The sequence below is a fragment of the Nasonia vitripennis genome, chromosome 1 (assembly GCF_009193385.2).
Source record: "Nasonia vitripennis strain AsymCx chromosome 1, Nvit_psr_1.1, whole genome shotgun sequence".
Classification (NCBI taxonomy): domain Eukaryota; kingdom Metazoa; phylum Arthropoda; class Insecta; order Hymenoptera; family Pteromalidae; genus Nasonia; species Nasonia vitripennis.
This window is the reverse complement of record NC_045757.1, coordinates 10,297,161-10,320,276: the sequence shown is the minus strand read 5'-3', so window position 1 is coordinate 10,320,276 and position 23,116 is coordinate 10,297,161. Positions and strand designations below refer to the sequence as shown.

The 23,116-nt window shown below is 46.0% G+C and overlaps 1 protein-coding gene across 10 annotated transcripts in view; it reads left to right on the top strand.

Moving 5' to 3' along the window:
- LOC100119014 (hepatic leukemia factor) overlaps positions 1–20,024 on the top strand; it is a 49,665-nt gene extending 29,641 nt beyond the window's left edge. For 4 of the 10 annotated variants that reach the window (XM_031924074.2, XM_016981194.2, XM_031924080.1 and 1 more), the window contains 5 exons: positions 12,546–12,691; positions 16,748–17,042; positions 17,590–17,738; positions 18,333–18,479; positions 18,667–20,024. In XM_031924074.2, the coding sequence (XP_031779934.1) occupies positions 12,546–12,691; positions 16,748–17,042; positions 17,590–17,738; positions 18,333–18,479; positions 18,667–18,753 (824 nt within the window). In that variant the 3' untranslated portion in view covers positions 18,754–20,024. The remainder of the gene's footprint in view (positions 1–12,545; positions 12,692–16,747; positions 17,043–17,589; positions 17,739–18,332; positions 18,480–18,666) is intronic. The other 6 variants (XM_031924077.2, XM_031924084.1, XM_031924075.2 and 3 more) reach the window with 6 other exon arrangements.
- The last annotated feature ends 3,092 nt before the right edge of the window (positions 20,025–23,116 follow it).

Here is a 23,116-nt window from a genome sequence, read left to right as displayed (position 1 = left end):
GAAACGACATTCGAGCTTTCGAATGGAATCCGAGTTTCACTTTGCAGCACGGCATACTCTCGGGCTCCCACCAAAAAACCAGCAGGTGGTCCACGAAACCCGCGGACGAGAGGCAGAACTTTCCGTCGACGCATTCCGCGTCTCTCTGGCAGAGAAAGTGGCGCCCCTCTCTCTGTTAAAAAATCACAATGTAATCCACACCCATACACAGACACACAGACACGGGTATATGGGCCGGCGTAAACGCGACAAAACAAGACATATCGAGCGCGCGCAGGGCGACTCGCGGAGGTAATGGGTATTATTGCACTTTTGCAGCGTCTGCGACGACAAGGCGGACGTGTCCAGGAAGCGATTCGATATAATTTCCGCGGTGCGATTTCGCTTTCAAATCCAGCGACACGGATACGTGCGCGTCACGCGCGATGCCTCCCGAGAAAGACTTTTCCTTTCCGCCTTCGAGGAGGGGGGATTATTCCTAACTTTTCGGGAATCGGCAAGGGAGTCCGATGATTCATTTTTACGACTGCTATATACGAGTTTTTTATTATAACAATAATCGAAAACTCGCATTTCCAATTTGAACGCAAGCGAGCCACCTCTCTCAATGCAGTTAATCGATCCGCGCACGGGTCCCATATATCCTCGCGAAACAGCACCTTCTATGTATGAATGAAAGGTGGGAGAAAAATAATGCCGCATCGAAAGGCCATTAACACCGCGATCCCGACTCGTGGAAAATTGATAACCACTCGGCTGCTCGCGCTTATAATACTCGGCTGTTCAGCTCGAAGGAGACGCTGTGGGATCGGCGTGTGCACAGTGTCGGCCCGGAAACCAGCTGGAGCTGAGCACGGGGGAAAGTGGCAGCCGCAACTTTCACTGCCGCCGCCGCCGCATTCTATGCTCTGTGTGTGTATGTGTGTGTGTGTGTGTGGCGAACTGAGGTGAACCGACGCACACGACGCGGAATGTGATGGGAGGTTAATTCGTTTTTAATACTCGAGCCGTTAATGTTCCAAGAAAGTGTCAATATAACGCCAGCCTACTGCAATGCAAACAATCGATACAATTCGCGAGCATCGTAACTCGAAGGGAATCGCTCGACTTTAGCGATTAACCGCGACACGCCTTCCTCCTGCTACGAGAGAGTCTTTTTGCAGGCGGCTGCGCGAGGCCTTTGTTTTGGTCCGCTTCGTTCCGGCCTTACCTGCACCGCCGCGGTCTTTTTGCGCGGCGCAGTTTCCGACGAGCGATGCTGGTCTCTATACACGCTCTCTCGCGGGTCGACGAACCTTAACGACGCGCCGAGAGCGCTGCGGTTTTCGCGAGGGTCTCATCTTCTTCTCCTCATTGTGGTGCTGACGGCTTTGAGGAAGGAACGATTCTCATTCGGAATCGATTTTCCCCATGCGTATGATGTCGCTGATTTTCCGGCGTTTCCTCTTTCCTCCGGCGTTACGCGAAGACAGTTCCATTTGCACGTGTATTACGAGAGAGAGAGAGAGAGAGAGAGAGAGAGAGAGAGAGAGAGAGAGAGAGAGAGTTCCACTGACCAGCGCGAAAAAAGGCCGCACTCCGTCATTATCCGACTTTCCCCTTCGAGTAGGATCGAAGAGAACAATTATTCAATTTCGAGGCGATAGTAAAACTCGGAGTCGGCCCCGTTACAACGAGATCGCAATGCGGCAGTACCGAGTCATTTGTTTGTTGCCCATCCCCAAACTCCCTGAAAACGATCATCCTCAGGCTAGAGGATGAACCTCCTAGGCTGAAACCGTCCCAGAGTCGCAGACGCAATGAGGAAGAGCGAGAATCTCGCCATTAGCAAACTCCAGCAGGAAGAGCCGCGCGCGAAATCCTTCTCTCTCTCCCTCGGCTCTCTTATGCCGCTCTCTATCTCCGTCGTTCTTTTTAATATTTTTCTCTTCGTAATTTATGGACTTTTTACGCGCGCCTGTGGACGCACGAGTCGTACATCGTGCGCCGGAGTTTTATTGCGTGCGCGCGCACTGCTTTTTGCGCGAGCGTTTCAATAATATTTCAACGGAACGATCGCAGCTGCCGCGACGATCGGCGTAACGATCTTTCCCGGAAAAATCGCAGACAAAAGTTGCGGCCGGTTGAGGAAAAAAGCGCAGAAACGATAATTACCGACAACGTAGCTAATACCGAACGTGAGGCTCAATAACTTGAGGAGAAAATTTGAAAAACAGAACACAGTCGCTTTCAAAAGCTGCGACGCTAATCGGCACGTGGGTCTCGCCCCGATGACGGCTACTGATGTATAGAAGAAGGAAACGAAAATCAATTTTCGTAAAAATGCGAGAGATAATGGAAAAACCACGCGCAGGTTTCGTTTTCGCCTATATGTATAATAGGCACACGCGTATACGGGCTCGTGTGGATGAATTATGGACGCGCAAACAGGTTTATAACGTCGCGGACCATTAAAGTGTCCGCGCGTTTCTTCTTTATCTGCTTATCGCCGCCGACCCGCGCCGTGGAGAACCAAAGATGTTGAAAACGTTCGCTCTGCGGTTCTGCGGAGATCTCGATTTTTTTTACACCTCTTGCGCGAGGATATAGGGTTTCGCGCTAGCTTTTTTCGTCGACACCTGCAGCGCGGCTTCGATTTCTTGGATAATCCTCATTAGCCAATCGGAAACTCGCACCGATCGCAATAAATCCATCGCGGCTTTCGATTTCCGATGCGAGAAAAATCGGCAGGTTGATCTACGAGCCGAAATTTATTCGCCCGCGCATACCTCCTCGATAAACGTCATCGACTTTCTCTGCACAGCCGCGCGCGCGCGTGGCTCTCGAGCTTTTCTCATTTTATATACGTGTCTCGCTCGAGATCTAACTAACGTCGCATACATACGTCTTGGAGAACCTGAAATCGGGGATTTTTGAAGATCCTTTTTTTCGAAACGCTCCCGAGTGAATATACGATGAAATATATTGTGAACGACAGAAAGCGCATACGCACACACTCTTATTGAATCATTTTCGTGTGTAGAAAGTTTATTCGTGAAAGATCGATTTGATGTGCCGACGCTTTCTTCTCCTCCGTAAGTCATTCACGCGCGCGTCGAAATAGACGAAATCGAATAGCAGCTTCCACGAAGTACAAGTCTATATGTATATCGGCTCAAGTTCATCGAAATAAATCAGCCATCGCGTGCACATAATAATAAAAAAAAACGTCGCACTTGTCCCTTCGTACGGAGCAGTCCATTAGCATTGCTAATCCCCCCGACAGTCGCGCACGCAGCATACAAGTGACCGTGGCGTTGGCGCGAATTAGAGCCGCAGCTCTATCACCTACGAGACATGAGTCAGAGCGTGCGAATCGAATTAATCGCTAAATCCCAGGGAGAGAGAGTGTATGTATGCATATCGACGGAGGTGTTATTAATTCGCCTTTATGTGGGGTAACGTCGAGAGGAAAATTCAGATTTATAATGTATAATAGAAACACTGCTGTTCTTTGCCTGTGGGAAACGCAACGGCGTCTCTTATATATTTTTCGCTAAATAAACAGCAGCACGTGCCAAACTGTTTACCTGTTGTCGTCACTTTACGACTTGTTTGCGCTGTTAATCGCGCACGACAAACGAACGCGCGAGCCGATTTCTCGGAACTGTATACAGCTTGCGGCTTGGATTCGCAGCTGAAATTTAAACGAGAGAATCTTCTCCTCCGTAATTAAGACATTTGCAAAGCGTACACACATGCATCGCCGTCGTAAAAATCTCCCCCCGCCCCGGTGTGTCTGGGAATCGCTTATGAAATATCTCGCCTCGAAAGCGTCAGCCGCGTGAAAATGACGATCTCTTATCGCGCGCGAAATTCCTGCGAGTATATCTTACCCCATAAAGTAATCTCCTTAGCATAAGCTGAGAAAAAATGCGCGCATAGAGGAAAATTACGGTTGCAAGGCTCATAGATGATTTTTCGTGTTACGCAATCGCGCGCGTATCCAGAATCGAAGGATGGACGAAATAGCCTAATGAAATCGGCGACGATATGCCCGATATCCGCGAGCGGATCGAAGCTCCGATAATGCGACTCGCCTCAATCATCGGAGCTTCTCGTATGTGGATTGTAAACAGAGGGGAAAATGGAGAACGAGCGTCACTGGGTCATCGGGTAACGCTCGCTCTCTCGCGAGCGCGGGAAGGAAGTGCCGATCCGCTTTTCCCGTCTGCGGGTGCAACGGCCTCTCGCGCGCTTGTACAAACGGTAAAAGTGCGCCCCGACGAAAGCGAAATCCGTAGAGCTGTGCTCTCTGGCTCTTTTCACTATCGTTGCGAGCATGGGTCTCTTTCTCTCTCCTGCAGACTCGCGGAGAGCCGATCGTCTGGCGCTGATATAGACGCTCCCATGCGCGCGCGTGCAGGAGAAAATCGGTTATTTTTACCGGGGATTATGTATTTTTCATCGCGCGACGTTCGTTGTTCGATTCTTGGGAGGGTGCTATGAATCATGGAATCGAGAATTGGATTATCAGCTTTTGATGTATATATCAAGCGATTAGCTTCAGCCGCGCATCTGTGTATTTATTTATAATTTTTCGTGAGTTACGCACTATGCTAATTCTTTCTCCACGTCGACTCGCGCTGTACACATTTATTACTTTTACATCAGCTCGTTGAGCGCGCGCGCATGGACTTTTCATGCAAAGTAATATTATTTATTGTTGTACGGCAAATATTGTACGGCTATTTAGTCGAGAATTAATGCCGGCTGTTACCTGCGGAATCGATGAACATTTTTCAGGCTCCCATCAGACATACCGAGTTTATATACGATTTATAAATTAACTGCTCATCGAGGATAAGCTTGTACTTTATTCAATTAATATTGTTGATATACTATAGCGAACGTTTCCTTATTTTATAAATTTATCGATCGCGAATAATCGCTTGATGCATTGCGCAGAGTCGCGTCGTGGACGCACGGGGTTCGATTAAATTTTTTCATTGTTTATGCACACGCGCTCGTATGAGAAATCGCAAAATATATACCAAGTGGCTGAAGCAATGGGAAAATTTTTCCGACGATCGACGAATGACTTAAAAATTGCGGATTGCATTCCATCGTCGTATAAATACCGTAATAAAGTGGATATTAAAAACTGAAATCTCGTTAATGAGCGGATGCTAATGAGGCATTGTGTGCACGTGAGAAAAACGAGGATCTGCGTGAAAACCCTTAATTGACATCCTGTGTACGTGTCATCGGGTTAATAGAAATGAATTTACAATGCGAATCAACATTGATAACCGCTAACGCAATAATGTTGGTAAAAATATACGATTCTGTCCAGGAGCTATAGATTACGACTGAATTTCAAACGCGAGCTTCCATCAGAGCAAACGGGAGCCGTAAAACTTCCATTTTCACACCGCACATGAATAATTAATCGATTAATTAACTTATTAACCAACTCGTTTATCCATTAAAACGCGGGAAATATCTATTATATTCAATCCTATGTTTTTTATTTCACGCAACGCCAAGTGCGAAGAGAAGAGTAAAAACATTACACTCTCTCATATCCATCTACAAACGCGAAATAATCGCAGTCTGTCGATAAACATTTATCCGACACCTCCGCGCAGTATAGTCGTCTAATCGCAAACGTAGATCATCGCGAACAGTGGCGCACAGCAGCTCCTCTTCTCTTAAAACAGCCGCACGAGAATAGGAGCGGCCAAGGCCGATGCACCGCACATCTCTCTCTCTCTCTCTCTCTCTCTCTCTCTCTCTCTCTCTCTCTCTCTCTTCTCTCTTTCTCCCTGATGCGTAACACACTCTTGGCGCATCTCTCCCGTAAGATTTATCTAATCTCCCTCGGATTATGGAGAAAATTTACATGCGCAAAACGTCGCCGCGGTTAATAGGCGTGATTAAGCGCTTGTATAAAGCGCCGCTGCATTTTTATAGTGTGTATGACGACGCGTTACGTTACGACGTCTATATAGGTGTATAAGTACAGCGAGAAAGAGAGGCTAGTTAATTTTTCAGCTGTAATCGCGCGACAACGAGACGATCGAATGAATTATGTTAATCCGGTGGGAGGATGATGATCTTATAATTATGATGTTGTGCAGCGCGCTGGACGCGAAAATTACTCGGGGGTGACTAATCGACGCAGCTTTTCGTTTGTTTCCGCCGGTACAACATGAGTTAATGGGCTAATGAAATTGATTTATACGCTGCGTGTGTAATTAATAACAAAGTACTCAAAGGCATTCGCGTACACAAACAGAGGGGCGGACGCGAGCGTTAAAGTTTATTAGCAGCTTTTAACGGACTCCTCTGCGCTTTGTTATCCTCTCCCTAAACCGCTGCGATTAATTCGTCAACAGCGTATCGGAGTATACATTATTGATTCGCACTGACTACTGATCAAATATTTGCCGCGGCGAAACGCGCGTGGTAACTTTTTCCAATTTTAATACCCGGCGCTCGTGCCCATTCACATGTTTAATCTATTTCTATACATGTAGTCGCAGCTTACGATTCAAGCGATCGATGTTACATCAGTTTCCATATGCGTGAGCGCGTGACACGAATGTGTGTACTCTCGCAGCGAACCTCCGTATTCAAGTATGCACACTCGCAGGGACGAGTGGTTACGCTCGCGTTAGGTCAGACGCACCTGCAAGCTCCTCGTTCTTGTTTATCTCGTCGCAAGCTCTCGTCTGCGGTGGAAATGAGTCCTCGCGCGTGCGGTAAACCGCGAGAGCTACTCTCTCTCTCTCTCTCTCTCTCTCTCTCTCTCTCGACGCGATGGAATAAACCGTGTCCGACATTCCCTCGCAAATTTCATTAGAAGCGGAGACGTGCGCGTGTCGAAAGTCCTGCAATAACCCATTTCTGTAATATCGCGGAGGTAGGCGCCTATAGTGGGATGAGCATTGGATTTCTGTGCTAATCAGCTATACTGCAGTCTATGCTGTAGGCAAGTGCGTTATAGACAATGGTTTTATCGATCGGCTGTGATTTTCCGAGGCGCGAATAAAATTAATACCGCTGCGACTTGTGTATATCGGAGTAAGTGCTTTAATAAGCCGAGAGATAAACATCGTCTATCGCTTGTTATTGAAGCTCTCCCGTCGATCCGCCGACATTTACAATTTAACTCAGGGATTTCAGTGATTTTTACGCCTATTCCCGCAACCGCATCGCATATGACTGCAGCCCGCAGAAGACATCAGGCCGCGTTATGTACCGATGCTCACACACTGCGTCGTGATGATTTATGCAGCCACTAATCGTCCTCTTACCATAATCGCGCCGTAACTCGGCTCTCGTATGATACAAAATTTAATAATTCCCTGAAAAATCGACTCTAGCGAATCACCAATTGTATCCGCGACATTAAGAGCCGCCGCGGTACTCGCGCGTACACACACACACACACACAAGCCGTAATACCTGCGTCCCGTTGAACCGCGACTTGTCCTCGGCGAAGGAACGTCGGCTGCAGCGGGCGGTGTTGGATTGCACGTGCGAACGCGAGACGAAAGTGAATCTCTCCGCCGCGGTGAGAACGCAGAACCCGATACTCCAGAGCGAATCGAGCGCTATAGGATATAATAGGAAAAATCGCGAGCCCAAGAGCTGAGCTGTCTGTGGATACGCGCATGCAGCAGCAGCAGCAACAGCAGCGTAGTTTTCATATTATATGCTGACGATTATGACGCTTACACGGGCAGTTCGTATCGTTAATAACGTTTATTACTCGCTAGGTAGCTCGTACATGCCGACTAGTGCGCGATAAAGTTTGCATAAATTACAATGAAAATAAATTCCAATATCGCATATAATCGACATTAGCATTCCCGACTCGCGCGTCCAGTTCTCGAACACTTTCTTATAAGTGAAAGTGCCAACCGACGCGTGCGCAGCTTACGCCGAAAATTCGACGTCCCGAGAGACGAGCCGTATACAATGTAGAGACCGTTAGTTAGTCTATCTCTCTCTCTCGAAAATAATTCTTGGCGATTCCGCGTTTGTTGCTCGCGGCGATCGCTTCCTCCGGCCTTGATTCCGTATACGCAACTGTAACAGCGACTGCGGCCCGGCTATTTTAAAACTCGCGCGCGAGCGAGCAGACGCTACACTGATGTGATTCCTCTCGCTCGCTCTCTCTCTCTCTCTCTCTCTCTCTCTCTCTCTCTCTCTCTCTCTCTCTCTCTCTCTCTCTCTCTCTCTCTCTCTCTCTCTCTCACTTTGTCTCGTGAACGATCGACAGATTCCTCATCTGACTTTCATCAGAGCCGTTTGCATCTCGGACGCTGCGAGAGATTTTCCGTTGCGCGGAGACGTGGATCTCTTCGAGCCTTTATTCCGCAATTCTAAATTTAACGCTCGATGCTGCAGGAGTATTGTACGCTTTTCGCAGCGTCCGTCCGGCGATGAAAAAAAAGCGAAAAAGAAAAACGAGAGAAGCCGGCCGGGGAATACAATCTCTTAGTCATCGCGATTCACGTGGCGCCGCCGTCGCGGAGTGCTGCATGTGTATGCGTGCATGCTTCTCTCTCTCTCTCTCTCTCTCTCTCTCTCTCTCTCTCCCGCGTGAGCTGCCGGCTACTCACGGGAGCTTACGTAACTCGCTCGGTATTAGCTCAGACGTGAATCGCGGAACTTTTGTGTACAGCGGAGGAACGCCGGGTCAAAAATCGAAAAGCACGATATGTACAAAAGCACGAGAGTCGTCGTCATCGCATACCCAACCCATGTCGCTCCTCTCGGCGCATACAATGCGAAAAGTAGGTATACGTGCATAGAGTAGAGAGAGGGAGAGGATGCGCCGCCTCGGCTGGGCAAAAATGGAGCGGATGTTCGATGACGAGCTGCGCAGCCGGCAACGCGATACACGCACACACACACATAGACTCGCGGGCATTGTCGAGTCGCTCGCCGCTGGCTAAACATCTAAACAAGCGACGCTATATACCTATACGCTCTGCGCAGACCCGGCTATTGTAATTTAGTTCAAGGCCGAACGAGCGAAAGAGAGAGAGAGAGAGAGAGGGAGAGAGAGAGAGAGAGAGAGAGAGAGAGAGAGAGAGAGACGACGACGACGACGACGATGCGCCTGCTGCACTACCGAGGATTTTCCAGAGGTGGACGATTTTTTTTCGATCCCGAGCTCTATGAGGATTCGCGGAAATTTACATTCGCGAATTTACCGGTGCGGCGAAAGTCGCGGACGATTCTCCCGACGAAGCTTAATTACTCAACTAAGGACGTTCGACTCGCACTCGGAACACGCATAAATCACCGCATGAGTTATCGATCGTAAGCGTCGCCGCATAATTGATCGACTGCGTTATAATGAAAACTCTCAAATTGTATTGCCTATGAGCACACACACGCGCGCGCGGGGGGATGAGAAAGTTCCCGATTCGATTCGTCCTGCACTACAACCGCGAGCGATTTTTTTCCCTTTTTTTTGCCGACGATGCTGGACAGTCGTGAAAATCGGAATCAATTACAACGAAACGATTCCGACTCGCTGCACACAATATCGCGTGGACCGTTATAGCGGCTATAGGCACGACCTTGAGCGCGCGAAGAAAAGAATGGCCAAAGATAACGATCGTTTCAATTATACTCGCGCGCGCGCGCGCTGTGTGTTATATGTATATATCCTCGATCCCATGAAAAAAAAGAGACAAAACGTGAAATCAGCAGCCGCCAAAAGCTATAATAAAAAGGCTGAAACTAGGTACGTCGACGAGACAAAGTCTTACCTATACAAACACACAGGTATATAGAGGCGTCCCACGCCCAGCGCGCGTCGCGCATCGCATGTCGTTCAATTGCGCCAGTGCAGAGCGCGCTCGAAAGGCCCCAAGGCTGCTCCGGCGCGATGTGTCGCCGCCGCTTGGTATACTATATAGTAGTGCTAGAGTCTGCGGTGAGAAAAGAAAGATTAATTTTCCGCCCCGCCCCCCTCGACAACACACAATCCGTGAGTCACTTTTTTTGCATCGGACGTGTGTACGCGCTTGTATACGTATACGTGTTAATAGGCGCGAGTGTCTATAACGTCCTTAGAGGAGTTTTTCTCAGGCCGAAGAATCGAGCGGAAAACGCTGCTTTTCTCACAGCCGATGATAATGGACGCGAGCGTGCGTTCGATATACGATATACACATGTCGTCGTCGTGAGACGCTTTTAATTGTCCCATATCAATTTCTTTCTCTCGCGCGATGTGACGAGGCCTTGAAATATCGCGAGGTTCTACGCGGAGATTCGGTATGACGAATCCTTCCGACGTTTCGCGCGTTGCATCGCGCGGTCTAACTGTAAATAAACAGTTATACTCTGACACAAAAGAGAAATGCGTACGACCGTCGGAGCGCGCTGGTCTATGCGATGCAAGATGTCATCGGAGATCGGTATGGATGCTCCTCCCGAAAGATTCGTCCCGAAAATCACGGCAGCGGAGATCTCCGGCGCCTGATCGTTTACCGTTACTCTCTTCCAGCGAAAAAGCGGCGGCGGCGGCGGCGGCGGCTAGCTATACACCTCTCCTTTGTCGATTCGCTCTGGCAGACTTTTTCCTCGGCGAAGAGTCAAGGTTGCCTCGCGTCACGCCGTTCCGATCACAAAAATTCAGCGTGTATATTCATCGAATGCAGCGAAGGTGTGTGTAGGAGAGTCCTTGACTTTGAAGGAAAATGATTCACGATCAAGAGCAGGCAGTATGAGGACTTTTTTTTGCTTTTCGACTATGTATATCGAGCTTTTTTCTCCTCCTCTTCGCGGACGAGGTGGAAATAAACAGCCGAGTAGGGTATACACAGCTTCATGCTCAGCTTCCTCGCCTTGATTCTGTTATGTCAGCCGATATAATGCATCTTCGGGTGTACAGCCGCGATCGTGACATTTTCTCGAGGGGGACGTGGAATCGGGGAGAAAAACTGGGCTCATTACGTAAAATGACGCGTCCGCGATTTATACACTGTTCGTGTACCAATGTCGATTCCTGAAAATTGACGACGATAAAACGCGATCCAACAAGACGGATCCGCATCGCTGGGCAAATCCTAACGATCGTCATTACGGCTAATAATCTCTCTCTCTCTCTCTCTCTCTCTCTCTCTCTCTCTCTCTCTCTCTCTCTCTCTCTCTCTCTCTCGGATCTCGCGACGAAGTTATAGCTCGCTCGTTGTTGGAAATGACTCTCCGGGGAATAATCAAGTATTTACTGCTTCTCACACTGTAAAGGTTCGCCGAACACAGAAGTGCTCACCGCATGTGTGTTGCATACGCCATTGCAGAATCGAACGATTTTAGAGCCGAAGCATCAGCTAAGGTTCATCATCGTCGATCCTAATATACGCACGCTGCAGCCCAATACTCGGCGAGAAAATCGAGCCTGCGCGTAGCGTGACCAAGTCCCGACTCCTATCTAATATAACGTAGCCTTGACAGTCGACCCGCCGTGCGCAGAGAGAGAAAAAACGCCGGCAAAGATAGACAAAGAGTTTGCGCGCGCGATGCCTTGGCTTCCTCCTCTCTAGTCCCTCCGCAGCTCTGAACCTTCGCGGCGGAATCGGCTCTCGCAGATCGTTCTGGGAATTGTGTGTATAGAGCGAGTGGTGTGTTTTGGACCAGGTGATCGGGGTACACACGCGCGCGCACGTGCCGTGAGCGGACTTTTGACTGAGTCAGCGGCTTTTCGGGGAAGTGTTTTGCTCGGAGGGTGAACATTTTGGGAAATCGCTGACCGACTCGAGTTATTATAACTGGATCGTCATTACCAGCGTCGTTATAACGTATAGCGAAAGGTTCGAAGAGATCCTCGCAAAAATATGACTCTGCCCGGGGTCCTTCAATCCTCGAGGGCCTCGAGGCACGCGCTCGAGATTCGAGGTCAGACCCGCCGCGGCTCCTAAATAATCTCCCCGACTTAACTCTCTAGCCAACAAAAAGGAACCGCCGGCGTGGCCTTGTCCCGCGTGCGAACTCCGCGTATAGCCCGAAAAAAGCGCCGTCCCACATTCGTATCCCTTCCGGCTCTCCCTTTTCGCCCGCGCGGTTCTCGAACGCTACATAGATGCTCGTCATCCGTCAAGATGGCGAGAGCGAGGCAGGCGGTGAGGTTTCTGTGGATTTTTCGACTTGTTTTTCAGATCCGTTGCGCGAAGATGGTTGCGTGACGATCGGCGAGAAAATGAAAATTCTCGCTGACGCAATTCGAAATCCGTATTTTTTCCCCGCGGATTGCTCCAAGTTGAGTAAGGTAATGGTATTTACAACGGTTTTTATCGCCGAGACATCTTGATTGGAGTCGAAGAAAATTGCGACGTCTTTAATTCCCCACTTAGATCGAGATCCGATGTCCAATTACCGGGAAACAAAAAAGTGGTAGTGCAACAATGTAACGCGTGTTTAGCATAAAAGTCTGAAATATATACGCGCCACTGAATAACGTTGCGAAAAATGAAATTATTCGTGCAATCTCTTGAAGCAGGTTGGTTAACGAAGCCTTTGTCCGATTATTGTTGCAGGAAAACAAGGAAAAGATGGCCCGGACGAGAAAAAAGACGCGGACGGCGAGCTGTGGGGCAACGTTGAAGCCCAGGCCGCCTTCCTCGGGCCCAATCTCTGGGACAAGACATTGCCCTACGATGCCGACCTGAAGGTATTGAACCATGTATGTACACAGACGCGAGACGGTAAGCCTCGAAAGAGACGCTTGCAGAGGATTTTTTATTTTTTACCTTTTTTTGGCAACTTTTTTTTATCTTTGGACCACGCATCCATTTTGTTTTCTGGGCGACTTTGTCATTTTTGTTTGATGCATATATGTATAACTTGCAGCGACGCGACTGACATTATTTCTCAACTGCATCTCTTATTCTGGTCACGCATAGACTTTTGTTTACTTTTTTCTTCTGTGTAATATCCGTTATTATGCCGAATGATATTTTTCAACGTGTAGAGCTATACTGCATTTTAATGATCCGCATAATGATCGATGAATGTTTCACTGCTTTTCGAGGAGAAAGTTTTTCATTTTTGTCGGCGAGTTCTTTTATCTGAACGTTAATTTAATAGCCTTTATAGAATCTCGTTAATCTGCATAACTTGATAAAGCTGGCGCTCGGTGTCTCTATTTGCAAGTTTTGCCAGTAATTTATTACCATCAGTGACGGAAAAATGTGCATTTTCAGAAGAAACTGTTGTCAGACGCGCGCATCTGTTGTATAGTTTTGGGTTTTATCAATAACATCGTTTTTTTTTTCATACATTTAAACGCTGTGCATTGAAATTCCGATTTTTAGTGCGACATTACACTGGGATGCATAACATTACCCAGTGTGTTGCATCTGTGCATGTTTTTCATCGATTTTACAACGAACGTATTTTTGCTTCCTTGTAGAGGAAGGTTTGTCTTGTTTTGGAGTTGCGATAACAAACTTTGATTTCATTGGCCTGCAAATGAATAGACTCTCTGGCAAAATATTTTGGTTTGAATTTGGCATGTCTTTTTTTTCAATCATTACATTTATATCTACACTATAATTGAAGAAATAAAACTTTACCGTGCGATAAAAAGCTAAACTGAATCGGATAAGTAAAATTACGTGCTTGAATCTTGGCCGAGTGGAATAGTAGCTCGCGAAGCGAGAGAGTGCAACGACCCAAAGACTTTCTGCTAGACGTGAACAAACCGTAAAGTGCTTCATAGGCTTCAATATACTGTTTAATCGACCTCAGTTACAAAGATTTTTCGAGCAGCTCGCATCATCTCCGAGAACTGCAACTGGCAGCTCGCGAAAACTGTAGAAAATCGGCATTAAAAATAATCTCCAACTGTCCAATCCACATTTCTGAGCTCAACTATAAATAAATACAAATCTCTCATAAGCGCGAAAACAAATGGCCGATAGCAGCATCGAAAAACCGAAAATCCACCAACCACTGCGCTCGGAAAACGCGCAACGAACCAAAGCGGAAAAGCGATCTCCTCCCGGTGCGGTGCTGAGCGAACCTCCAGAAAAAGAGAGCAGCAGCTCTCGGTATATCAGGCTCTATATAAGAGCCGAGCGGCCGGTCACTTTCTCCGCGCGTCGTCATGCCTCGGCAAACGAGGAAGTTTGCGCTCGCTCCTCGAGCAGCGCGAGGGCTTTTCGGTGCGCCTCCGATTTTTCCTCCACCGCGAGCGGCTCTTCCTCTATCTCTCTCCGTCTGGTTCGCGCGTTCTCGAGCAGCGTAGGAGCGAGCATGACGCGTAAATCTGCCGATAATCTGGCCTGCCACCTTTCTCTCCCGCTCCGAGCTCTCCGACTTTCTCCTCCGCTGCTGCATTAGTCTCATGCTCTCCATAGAGACGCCTGCAGAGCCGAGGAGAGAGGGAAACATCGCGTTCGCCGTTCTGTGTGCCGAGGCGCGCGGAGGAATGATTTTTCGCATCCAATTTTCTTATTTATCCTATACCATGGCTCTTTGAACGTGAACTTGAGTTCCGAGCGCGCACGCGCGTCGGTGTGCAGAAAAACGCGAGGCCTTCGGGGAATCAATCCGCGAGAAATTAAAAGGAAAATTTTATTAATGACTGCGATCGCGCGCAACCTCTGCGCGAGTAATGCAAAAAACGGCGACTTTCCTTGAGAAAAGTTTTTCAAAGCTATAGACGATACGCGATCGAGAAATGGCACGTGTCTGCGCGCTGTTTACTGAATTAAATTCAAACTCGTCCGTATAACTAATATCTAACCGAGCCGAAAAAAAGGCTCGTCAATAACTCGCTCGTCGCAAGAAGCTTTTCATCGCGGATCCTGGAAAAGACAATAGCGCTCGGGACTTTTTGTCCGCGGAAAAGAAAAAGCTCGCGCAGCAGCGGCAGAGAGCAAAACAAAAAAACGCAATTCACATCGCTGCCGATCGCTATTGCGCGTCAACTATCGGCGCGAGATCGCCGCCGCCGCTGCTTTTTTTTTTTGCCGCGACGCGGCAACCTGCGCGCGCTCGCGAGCGGCAAGAGACTTCCTCGACCTTGACTTTTTCCAGCTCGTCGCCGCTGCTGCGGCTCTGCGCTAACACGAAAATAGAAAAACGAGCGGCGGCGCTGCGTGTCGGGAGATTTTTCAATTAGATGCATCCTATATCGCATAGACTCGCTCGAGCAATCGCGCGAGCTGCTGATGCGCGTTTCCGCGCGGCTGCGTTGAGAGGAGATCGAGTGTTCCATACGCGATTTTAGAAGGCCGAGAAAATCAATCGCTCGTTTGATAATACGAAAATAAGTGCTACGCGCGCGCTGATGTTCCGAGTAGCGTTAAACCTACTTACCCCCTAATCCACATGAGCAAGCCCACAATTAATCGGCGATAAACAAGCGCGATAAAAAAAGCAACTGCATTTACAAGCCTCACAGAAAACTCGTCGTCGTCGTCGTCGCGCTTATCCTACGATTCATCGCTGCATTTCCGCGAAAACAGCAGCGAAAGAAAAATGAGTATACCGCAAGAAAAACGGCGCAAAAAGCGCGCGGATGTGTATGGGTACGAGCGCGAGGCAAAAAGGAAACGACGAGCGGAAACGCTGCTATATAGCGAGCGAGCGAGCGAGCGAGCGGGCAAGCGTCCTTCGAGGATTTTCGAAAATCAGCCGGCGCGCTAAGCTATATAGCTTTTCGCCTGAGCGCGCAAATTGCCGAGAATTAAAAGCCGACTGCCATTTTTCCGTTCCGCGCTCGCTCGTACGGTGCAATCGCGAACCGAGAGGAAGATGGAGAGGCATATCCTTCGCAGGAGATACGGAGGCGGCGGCGCCTTAACCTTAACCCAATAACGCGCGCGGAGAGGAGTTTATGGCTGGGGAGAGATTTCCCTTCGGCCGGTTGCTTTGTACACTTTCGTTTCTTGAGAGAGATCGAACGATACATTGCAGGAGATGTCGTGTGCGGGGTGCCCGAGTCGTTTAAAATGACAGAAAATTCGTTTTCTCGTTTCTCAGCGATTTGGGCTAGAGCAAGTACTTGGTGGTAAAACGACTAGACGTTTGCTTTGTGTAATCTAGTTTAAATGGCTGTCAAACATTAATGGCTACTTAGAGCCACTGTATTATAAAACTAATTCAGAAAGAAAGGGAATCTTGAACCGAACGTGCGTTCGATTGACTTTGCGAAGTTGAAAAGAAATATACTATTACCAGAACAAATTATAGACTTCACGGATGGAATTTTGGAATTCCTCTTGTTATAACAGACCCGTATACAGATTCTGCCAATTCATGTGAAGTTTCTTCAAAATTCTGGGTAAATTCATAAACTCATTTCGAGGCTGCTCAAAACTCAGCATTCATTATGGGCTAACTGGTCACATAAGTATCCTCGTTCGTCTACACTAACGCGGATTCACTTTATTATATCGGACCTGTTCGAAATCACGCTATTAACTTGAAGTTTCAAAGTTTTGCTTGAACGCAATTAATCATAATTACCTTGCTGACGTGATTCCAAACGATCCGATTCCATTCATATTATGAATCATCACAACAACACAATTTCATGCATTACCGTTTTTAATTGTGTATTTTTATCAAACGAATCTTCACAATTAAAATATTGGTAATACTAGCTATACATCGCACCATCAGGGTAAGCATGACAAACCTCACACAATCCTAACCCTAGAACAAACCTGAAACCTAACCTCAAGCCCTCCTGACTAAACCATCGTCTCTCTTCTCTGTTTACCATCAGTACGTCGACCTGGACGAGTTCCTGTCAGAGAACGGGATCCCCGTAGACGGCGTAGCCGGCGGTGGCGGTGGCGGTGGCGCGGGTGCCATGCAGGCCAGCCAACTGCACAAACTCGGCGGTGCCAACGCCAACAACAACGCCGCTGGACCAGGTGGTAACGGCGACGTCCAGGCTACTGGACACCAGGGCCCAGCTGGCCTCCACCTCGAGCCCGTCACCAAACGCGAAAGGTCACCTTCGCCCAGCGACTGCTGCTCGCCGGACACCCTCAATCCACCCTCGCCCGCCGACTCGAGTGAGTTACTTTCGAATTTAATTATTTCGTTTTGCTTTTTTTTGTGTTTGTCAATACTTTACGAATCGTCGTCATGGTCCGATCGGCAAGCCCTTAATTTTTAAATTTAATAAGATTTACTGAATTTACTGATCCAAAAAGTTCACAACAATTGCCAAAGTAGAAACAGGAGAACCTGGTCGGACAACGAGTAGTGCCATGAATTTTACTTTGTTTAGTTTGACTGTTTGTTTCAATGTAAACTTGTATACTTTGTTGAGTGTATGTGATAAATTTCAAATGTTTTATTTTACGATCTTTCCGTGCATCCACATGAGTTGTATTAATTTCAATTTAGAAAAAATTCTTAAGAACACGGCTGGAAACTTCCTGTTGCTACAATAGTAGGCGAGAGAGAGTTCGAAACAATGAAACGAAATCGCGCGAGAAAAAACGTTGATATCGGTATTATAATTAAGTATAATAATGGGGGGTTGCTGCGCTTGAGAACCGCACGCACTAACGTTGAGTCGTTACGAATGTCCTGCGTATGGTGCCGCGCTGCCAGACTCGGGGGACTCGTCACGAATACAATATGGCTTGTCTCTTGTAGCGCTCTCGATGGCCTCATCGGGGCGGGACTTCGACCCAAGGACCCGGGCCTTCTCCGACGAGGAGCTCAAGCCCCAGCCCATGATTAAGAAGTCACGAAAGCAGGTATGCTGCATTTACCAACGACTATTTCAACTGCTTTCACTTTTTTCTCTCTTGTTTATTTATTTATTTATTTTTTTTTTTCTTAAGATCGGAAAGGATTTCTTTCAGGATGTTTTTTTTAATGTATTTTGCGTTATTTCAATGACAAAATTTATTGATTCAATGTGTTGGTGATTTTTTGGTATTCAAATAGAGAACACCTTAGATAATAGTAATGTACGTACACTATTTTCATAATTCAATTTAGCGTTACTTTGACGATTATAATCATTGCTGAGTGAAGACAGCACACTCGTACGTAATAATTTATATACACAGTCGTAACTTGTACAAGAATTCCTTAGAGTTACGAATGAAAGACTAAAACAGCCTTGAATCCAGACTAACCTAAATATTTGCACACCACACACCGAATCTGGTCTCTTTGAACAACTGCTCGGATCGGCAACTTCTGCATACACTAGCTCTATCTATCTTCCTTCAAATCTTTCAATTTCAGCAACTCTACAATCTAGCTCTGTAATCTTTGAAACCTCGTTTATTCCCTACTCACTCGAATTGTCTTAAAAGTTATCAATCTAATTGAACTTACTGGTGTTGCAGTTCGTACCCGACGACCTAAAGGACGACAAATACTGGGCACGCCGTAGAAAGAACAACATGGCGGCAAAGCGCTCGAGGGACGCACGTCGCATGAAGGAGAACCAGATCGCCCTACGAGCCGGCTTCCTCGAAAAAGAGGTGAGTATTACGGCGCAACCTATGCAGACCTAAACATAGTTTCTAGGATTTAAAGTTCAAAGTAGAACCTGCAGATCAACGTCCAAGTTAGTTTAGGAAGTTTCATAGTTGCAACCTAAACCTGAACCCGTCGACCTAAAACCTAGACCTATTTATCGCAACTACCTAACGACTGGTCATTTTTCAGAACATGGGTCTGCGACAGGAGCTGGATCGGTTAAAGAACGAGAACATGCTGTTGCGCGACAAGCTGAGCAAGTACACGGACGTGTAACGCGGGGGGCCAGGGCGCAAGCAACCCCCACTCTCACGACCCAGACAAATTAACGGCAGACGACCCCCCGAGTGATGAATTTATATACACGCATATATATATATATATATATATATATATATATATATATATATATATATATATCATATAAATATATATATATATATATTTATATGAAAGACGAACGAGCATGTGGATCAGAGCAGAGCAAGGAATATCGATTTTATGTGAAAGCAAGGCCCGCCGCACACTCACTCACAGACACAGACACGCGCACACACACATACACACAATTTACATCTCTCTCAGCACGAAAGGAATCACGTTACCAGCGTCCGACGACGAAGAGGAGACGAGTCATCGCACCGACGATCGTCATCATCGGATGATCATCGCAGAGAAACGGCTGCGTGCGTTGCTCCGCAATCGGGCTTCGATAGGCTGCTACTATCTATACCTAGACTCGTTGCGTTATCATTCTCTATTTTATTACTAATTCCTGCTTTTTTCTTTATTCTCTTCTTTTTGAGACTCCCTTGATCCCTCTCACCACCCCCCAGCTCTCTGAATTTTTCAACATGGGTATGTGCAATTGTGAATATCGATCCTCAGGGCGAATTGAAACTCGCTCGGGGAAGTTCAGAGGGCCTCTTCTTCCTCCTCCCCCTCCACAAGAGAGCTTTACTCGCGCAGGGACGCTCGAGGAAAATCTTCTCATTACGATTTCAATTTACAATTCTATTCGCATTCTCTCGAGATTGTATCGATCGACGACGCTGCGTCGCGTTTCGCGTCGTCCCGGAGTAAAAAGCCAGGCAGTCTTTGTTTCGCGCGAGATTCTGTAACGCTACGTACACTGTACCTGTACTCTGCATGTGTATGTGCGAAGAAACGATTAACGCTACTTTTTTTATCGACAACTGTACAGCTACGAACTTTCGATTTCTTTGCGAGTGCTTCATTGAAAATCGACTTTTTTCACTTTTTGATACGAGTAGACAAGAGACTGATCGCGTGGACTTTAACTCCGTGGTGTCGATAGAGTAAAACTGCTTACATCCCACATCCTGTATAGTAAAGAGAAAATATTTTGTTTCGTCGTTGATGCCACATCCACGCGCACTTTTATTTTCTTCATTTCCCTCTTCGACGCAGAAAGTACCCTTCATTGCTCCCCCCGCACACCCTTCTCCCCCGTCCCGAAATTGTACATAGTTATATGTATAGTTAGATTACATGAAAAAGTATACATACATATATATATATATATATATATATATATATATATATATATATATATATATATATATATATATATATATATATATATGTATATATAAATACAAGAAAAAATGATGATATCGATTTATCATACACAATGATAGTACGAACCGAGCAAGCAACAGCAGCATACGTACATCAGAGAGTAAGAAAGAAAGCATAGACAAGTATATGAGAGAACAGAAAGATATATTTAGTTTAACGGCATACATCATGTACGTATTTGCCGAAAGTGATTGCTCTTGGCGGACCGCAGAAAGCGATTTTATCGAGATATTTGTTAACCTAGGAACGAACAGGGAAGCTTGGAATGAAATTCCTATATTATCATTGTTGAGGAATGTACATTTGAGAGAAAGAAAGAGAGAGAGAGAGAGAGAGAGAGAGAGAGAGAGAGAGAGAGAGAGTGAGAGAGAGAGAAAACGAGCTCTTATTGTGCAAGGCTCGAAGCAAGCGATTTGTAAATTTGTTTCTTTTCTTAAATACCGGTGTCTCCTCTTGTACCTTTTCTCTAATTCTATTTCTTTTGTTGGCATACAAAGTTAATACTAAGTGTTTTTGTTAATCTTAGTGAGTATAAAAGAAGTGTTATTTCTAAATGAAATTATTGATTCAACGCGACACGCTGAGTGCTAAAAAACGGATGGGAAGATATTATGAAAAAAATTTATTATTTTGTATAGGGAAGTTTTACGTAGATTCGTACATACACACTTACAAAGGCATACGCGTGGGTAGTTCGCTGTAGGGAACCTAGACCTGAATTTTGGTTCCCTTGCGCAGACTTGCGCTCACCCCATGTAGAATCCTATGTGGATATTATTCGTATATTAATATATCAATATACATGGCTTGTCGTACACTGACGAGGAAATCATTAAATTTAGAAGCTATTTAACGTTAAATTATTGTTGCTAATACGAACGAATGGTGATTTTTTTTCTTAAACTTAGCGAATTCATTGTACATGATATCGGCGCTGAATTTTTCTCTTTTACGCAAAACAATAGCGACCAGAGTTTTTTTTAAATTTTATCTTTTCTGAAATGTATCCTCGCTTGTATAGGGCCTACTCAGAGAAATTTTTGTAAGTAAACAATGCAATACGTAATAAACTCTACGTGAATCAGCGAATCATGATTTCTTATTCATTTGACTTACTACATATACTATATATTTGCATGACACGCAACACTCGAGGTTCGAAAGTCCACGAATTTGCAAAAATCGTCAAAGATGCCTCTTGAGAGGGGTAAAAATCAAATCTCGACGAAGATAAGGATTCGATGGAATAATACTGTACAAATAAAACTTGAATTTCACATGATGTTTCGAAGGATAGATCACTCTTAAAGATTCTCTTCGTCTTTCCACGCTTCGAACATAAATATGTAGCAAACGATCACAACGATGCAGCTTAGTGCATTCTCGCCTCTTAAAAAAACGGCGTTTAGTTACGACAATGCCTCGATTCGTTCCTCGAAATTGGTTCGGAGCCTGCGATCTTTTTTGCCTACATGGAGTTAAACGCGCTCGCGCCTTCACTGCCAAAATGATGTTATCGCTCTATACCGAGAACAGTATTCGACGAATCGACCTCGAATCGAAGCAGATTTTTCTCGGTGTCCGAAGAGCAAAGCTACAGCGCATCAAACATAGAGAGACAGAGAGACGACCAAGAGCATCGGTCCTTCTTTCTCATCGAGGGGACAAGCACGCACGAGGGCGACACCTCTTCTACTTCCTCTTCTTCTTCTCATCAACGGCGGCTCTAGTGCGGCTTCTCAATGCTAAGCTTAATCGCGCGTATAATAACATGTAAACAAACACGTTGGTGACGGTCTTTTTTTCAACAAACCAATACACACGCCTAATACATAAACACACAGCCACACACAAGTGATTCTAGTTGTATGTACATGCGTTATGATAAAGGGTTGGGATCTCTTCTCTCCTTGGGAACGACGGCGAACGTATCTTTATTTTTTACACTGCGATAAGTATAAAATTGTAACTGTACTACTGCATCTCTCTCGACCGCGACCCCGCCCGCACGAGAAGAGCTAATAAAATCATTGTTTGTACATGAGACAAGATTTAGGGGTAGAGAAAAAACGTACGCATATATATCGCCTGTTAGTTGTTTTTTTTTTATATTAGCCAATTGAGAGAAAATTTTGCGAAGGATATTAGTGCGTACCAGCATATACATAGTATACATACAGAACGTAAGAAACAATTATCATGCATCTTCTTTGATTAGCTATTATTTGAATATACGTGCGAAGTGAGAAGCATACTATATTATACATATTAGAAAGAGAGATTCTTAAAATGACGAGCACCACGATCGAGAGGACGATCTTCGGTGCTGGCACTGCTCTTCTTCTACCTTTTTGATCATACGTTACTCCTTTTTTCATTTTTTCTTCTTCTTCTCCTCTATTTTTTTTAAGTTTTTAGATGTTTATCTTTTGTTTGTCGATGCTAAGCTGAGTTCGTTCGGCGGTTGCGGGCTTCTTCGATCGGTTCGGCGAGGAGAGTTTTTTTATTATAGCTGAGTCCCTTTGCCGATTGTACATTTGAACATCCTCGCGCGGCAGAGAGGTCTCCATCGTGTGCTAATGATATTCAAAAAACAAAACCAACTACGACGATTTCGCACGACATTTTATCTTGTTCTTTCTCGTCGCAATCTTCCTAGACGAGCCGCGCTACTATAAATATTGTATAATCTTAGCGCGTCTTTTCGTTGTTTTATTCTGTTTCTCTTCTCCAATCGCTGTATACGATCCTCTCGTTTTTGTACCACTTATATTTTTGTATAGAGAAGGCAGTTGTTAATGGGCGGAATAGAAGTACGGAGATAAAGGAGCGAGACATTTATATCGACGAAATATTTTCAAGAAGAGAGAAGATATTAAATCAAAAAAATCTATATAAAAATTGTTAAAAGTGAGGGTGTGAATACGTATTTTTGAGGACTAGCGTGCGAAAAAAAGCTTTGTACTGCGTCGAGGGAAAAAGGACTCGTGCGAAATCGTTGAATACATCTCTGGAGCGCTGAGATGAAAAAACAAAA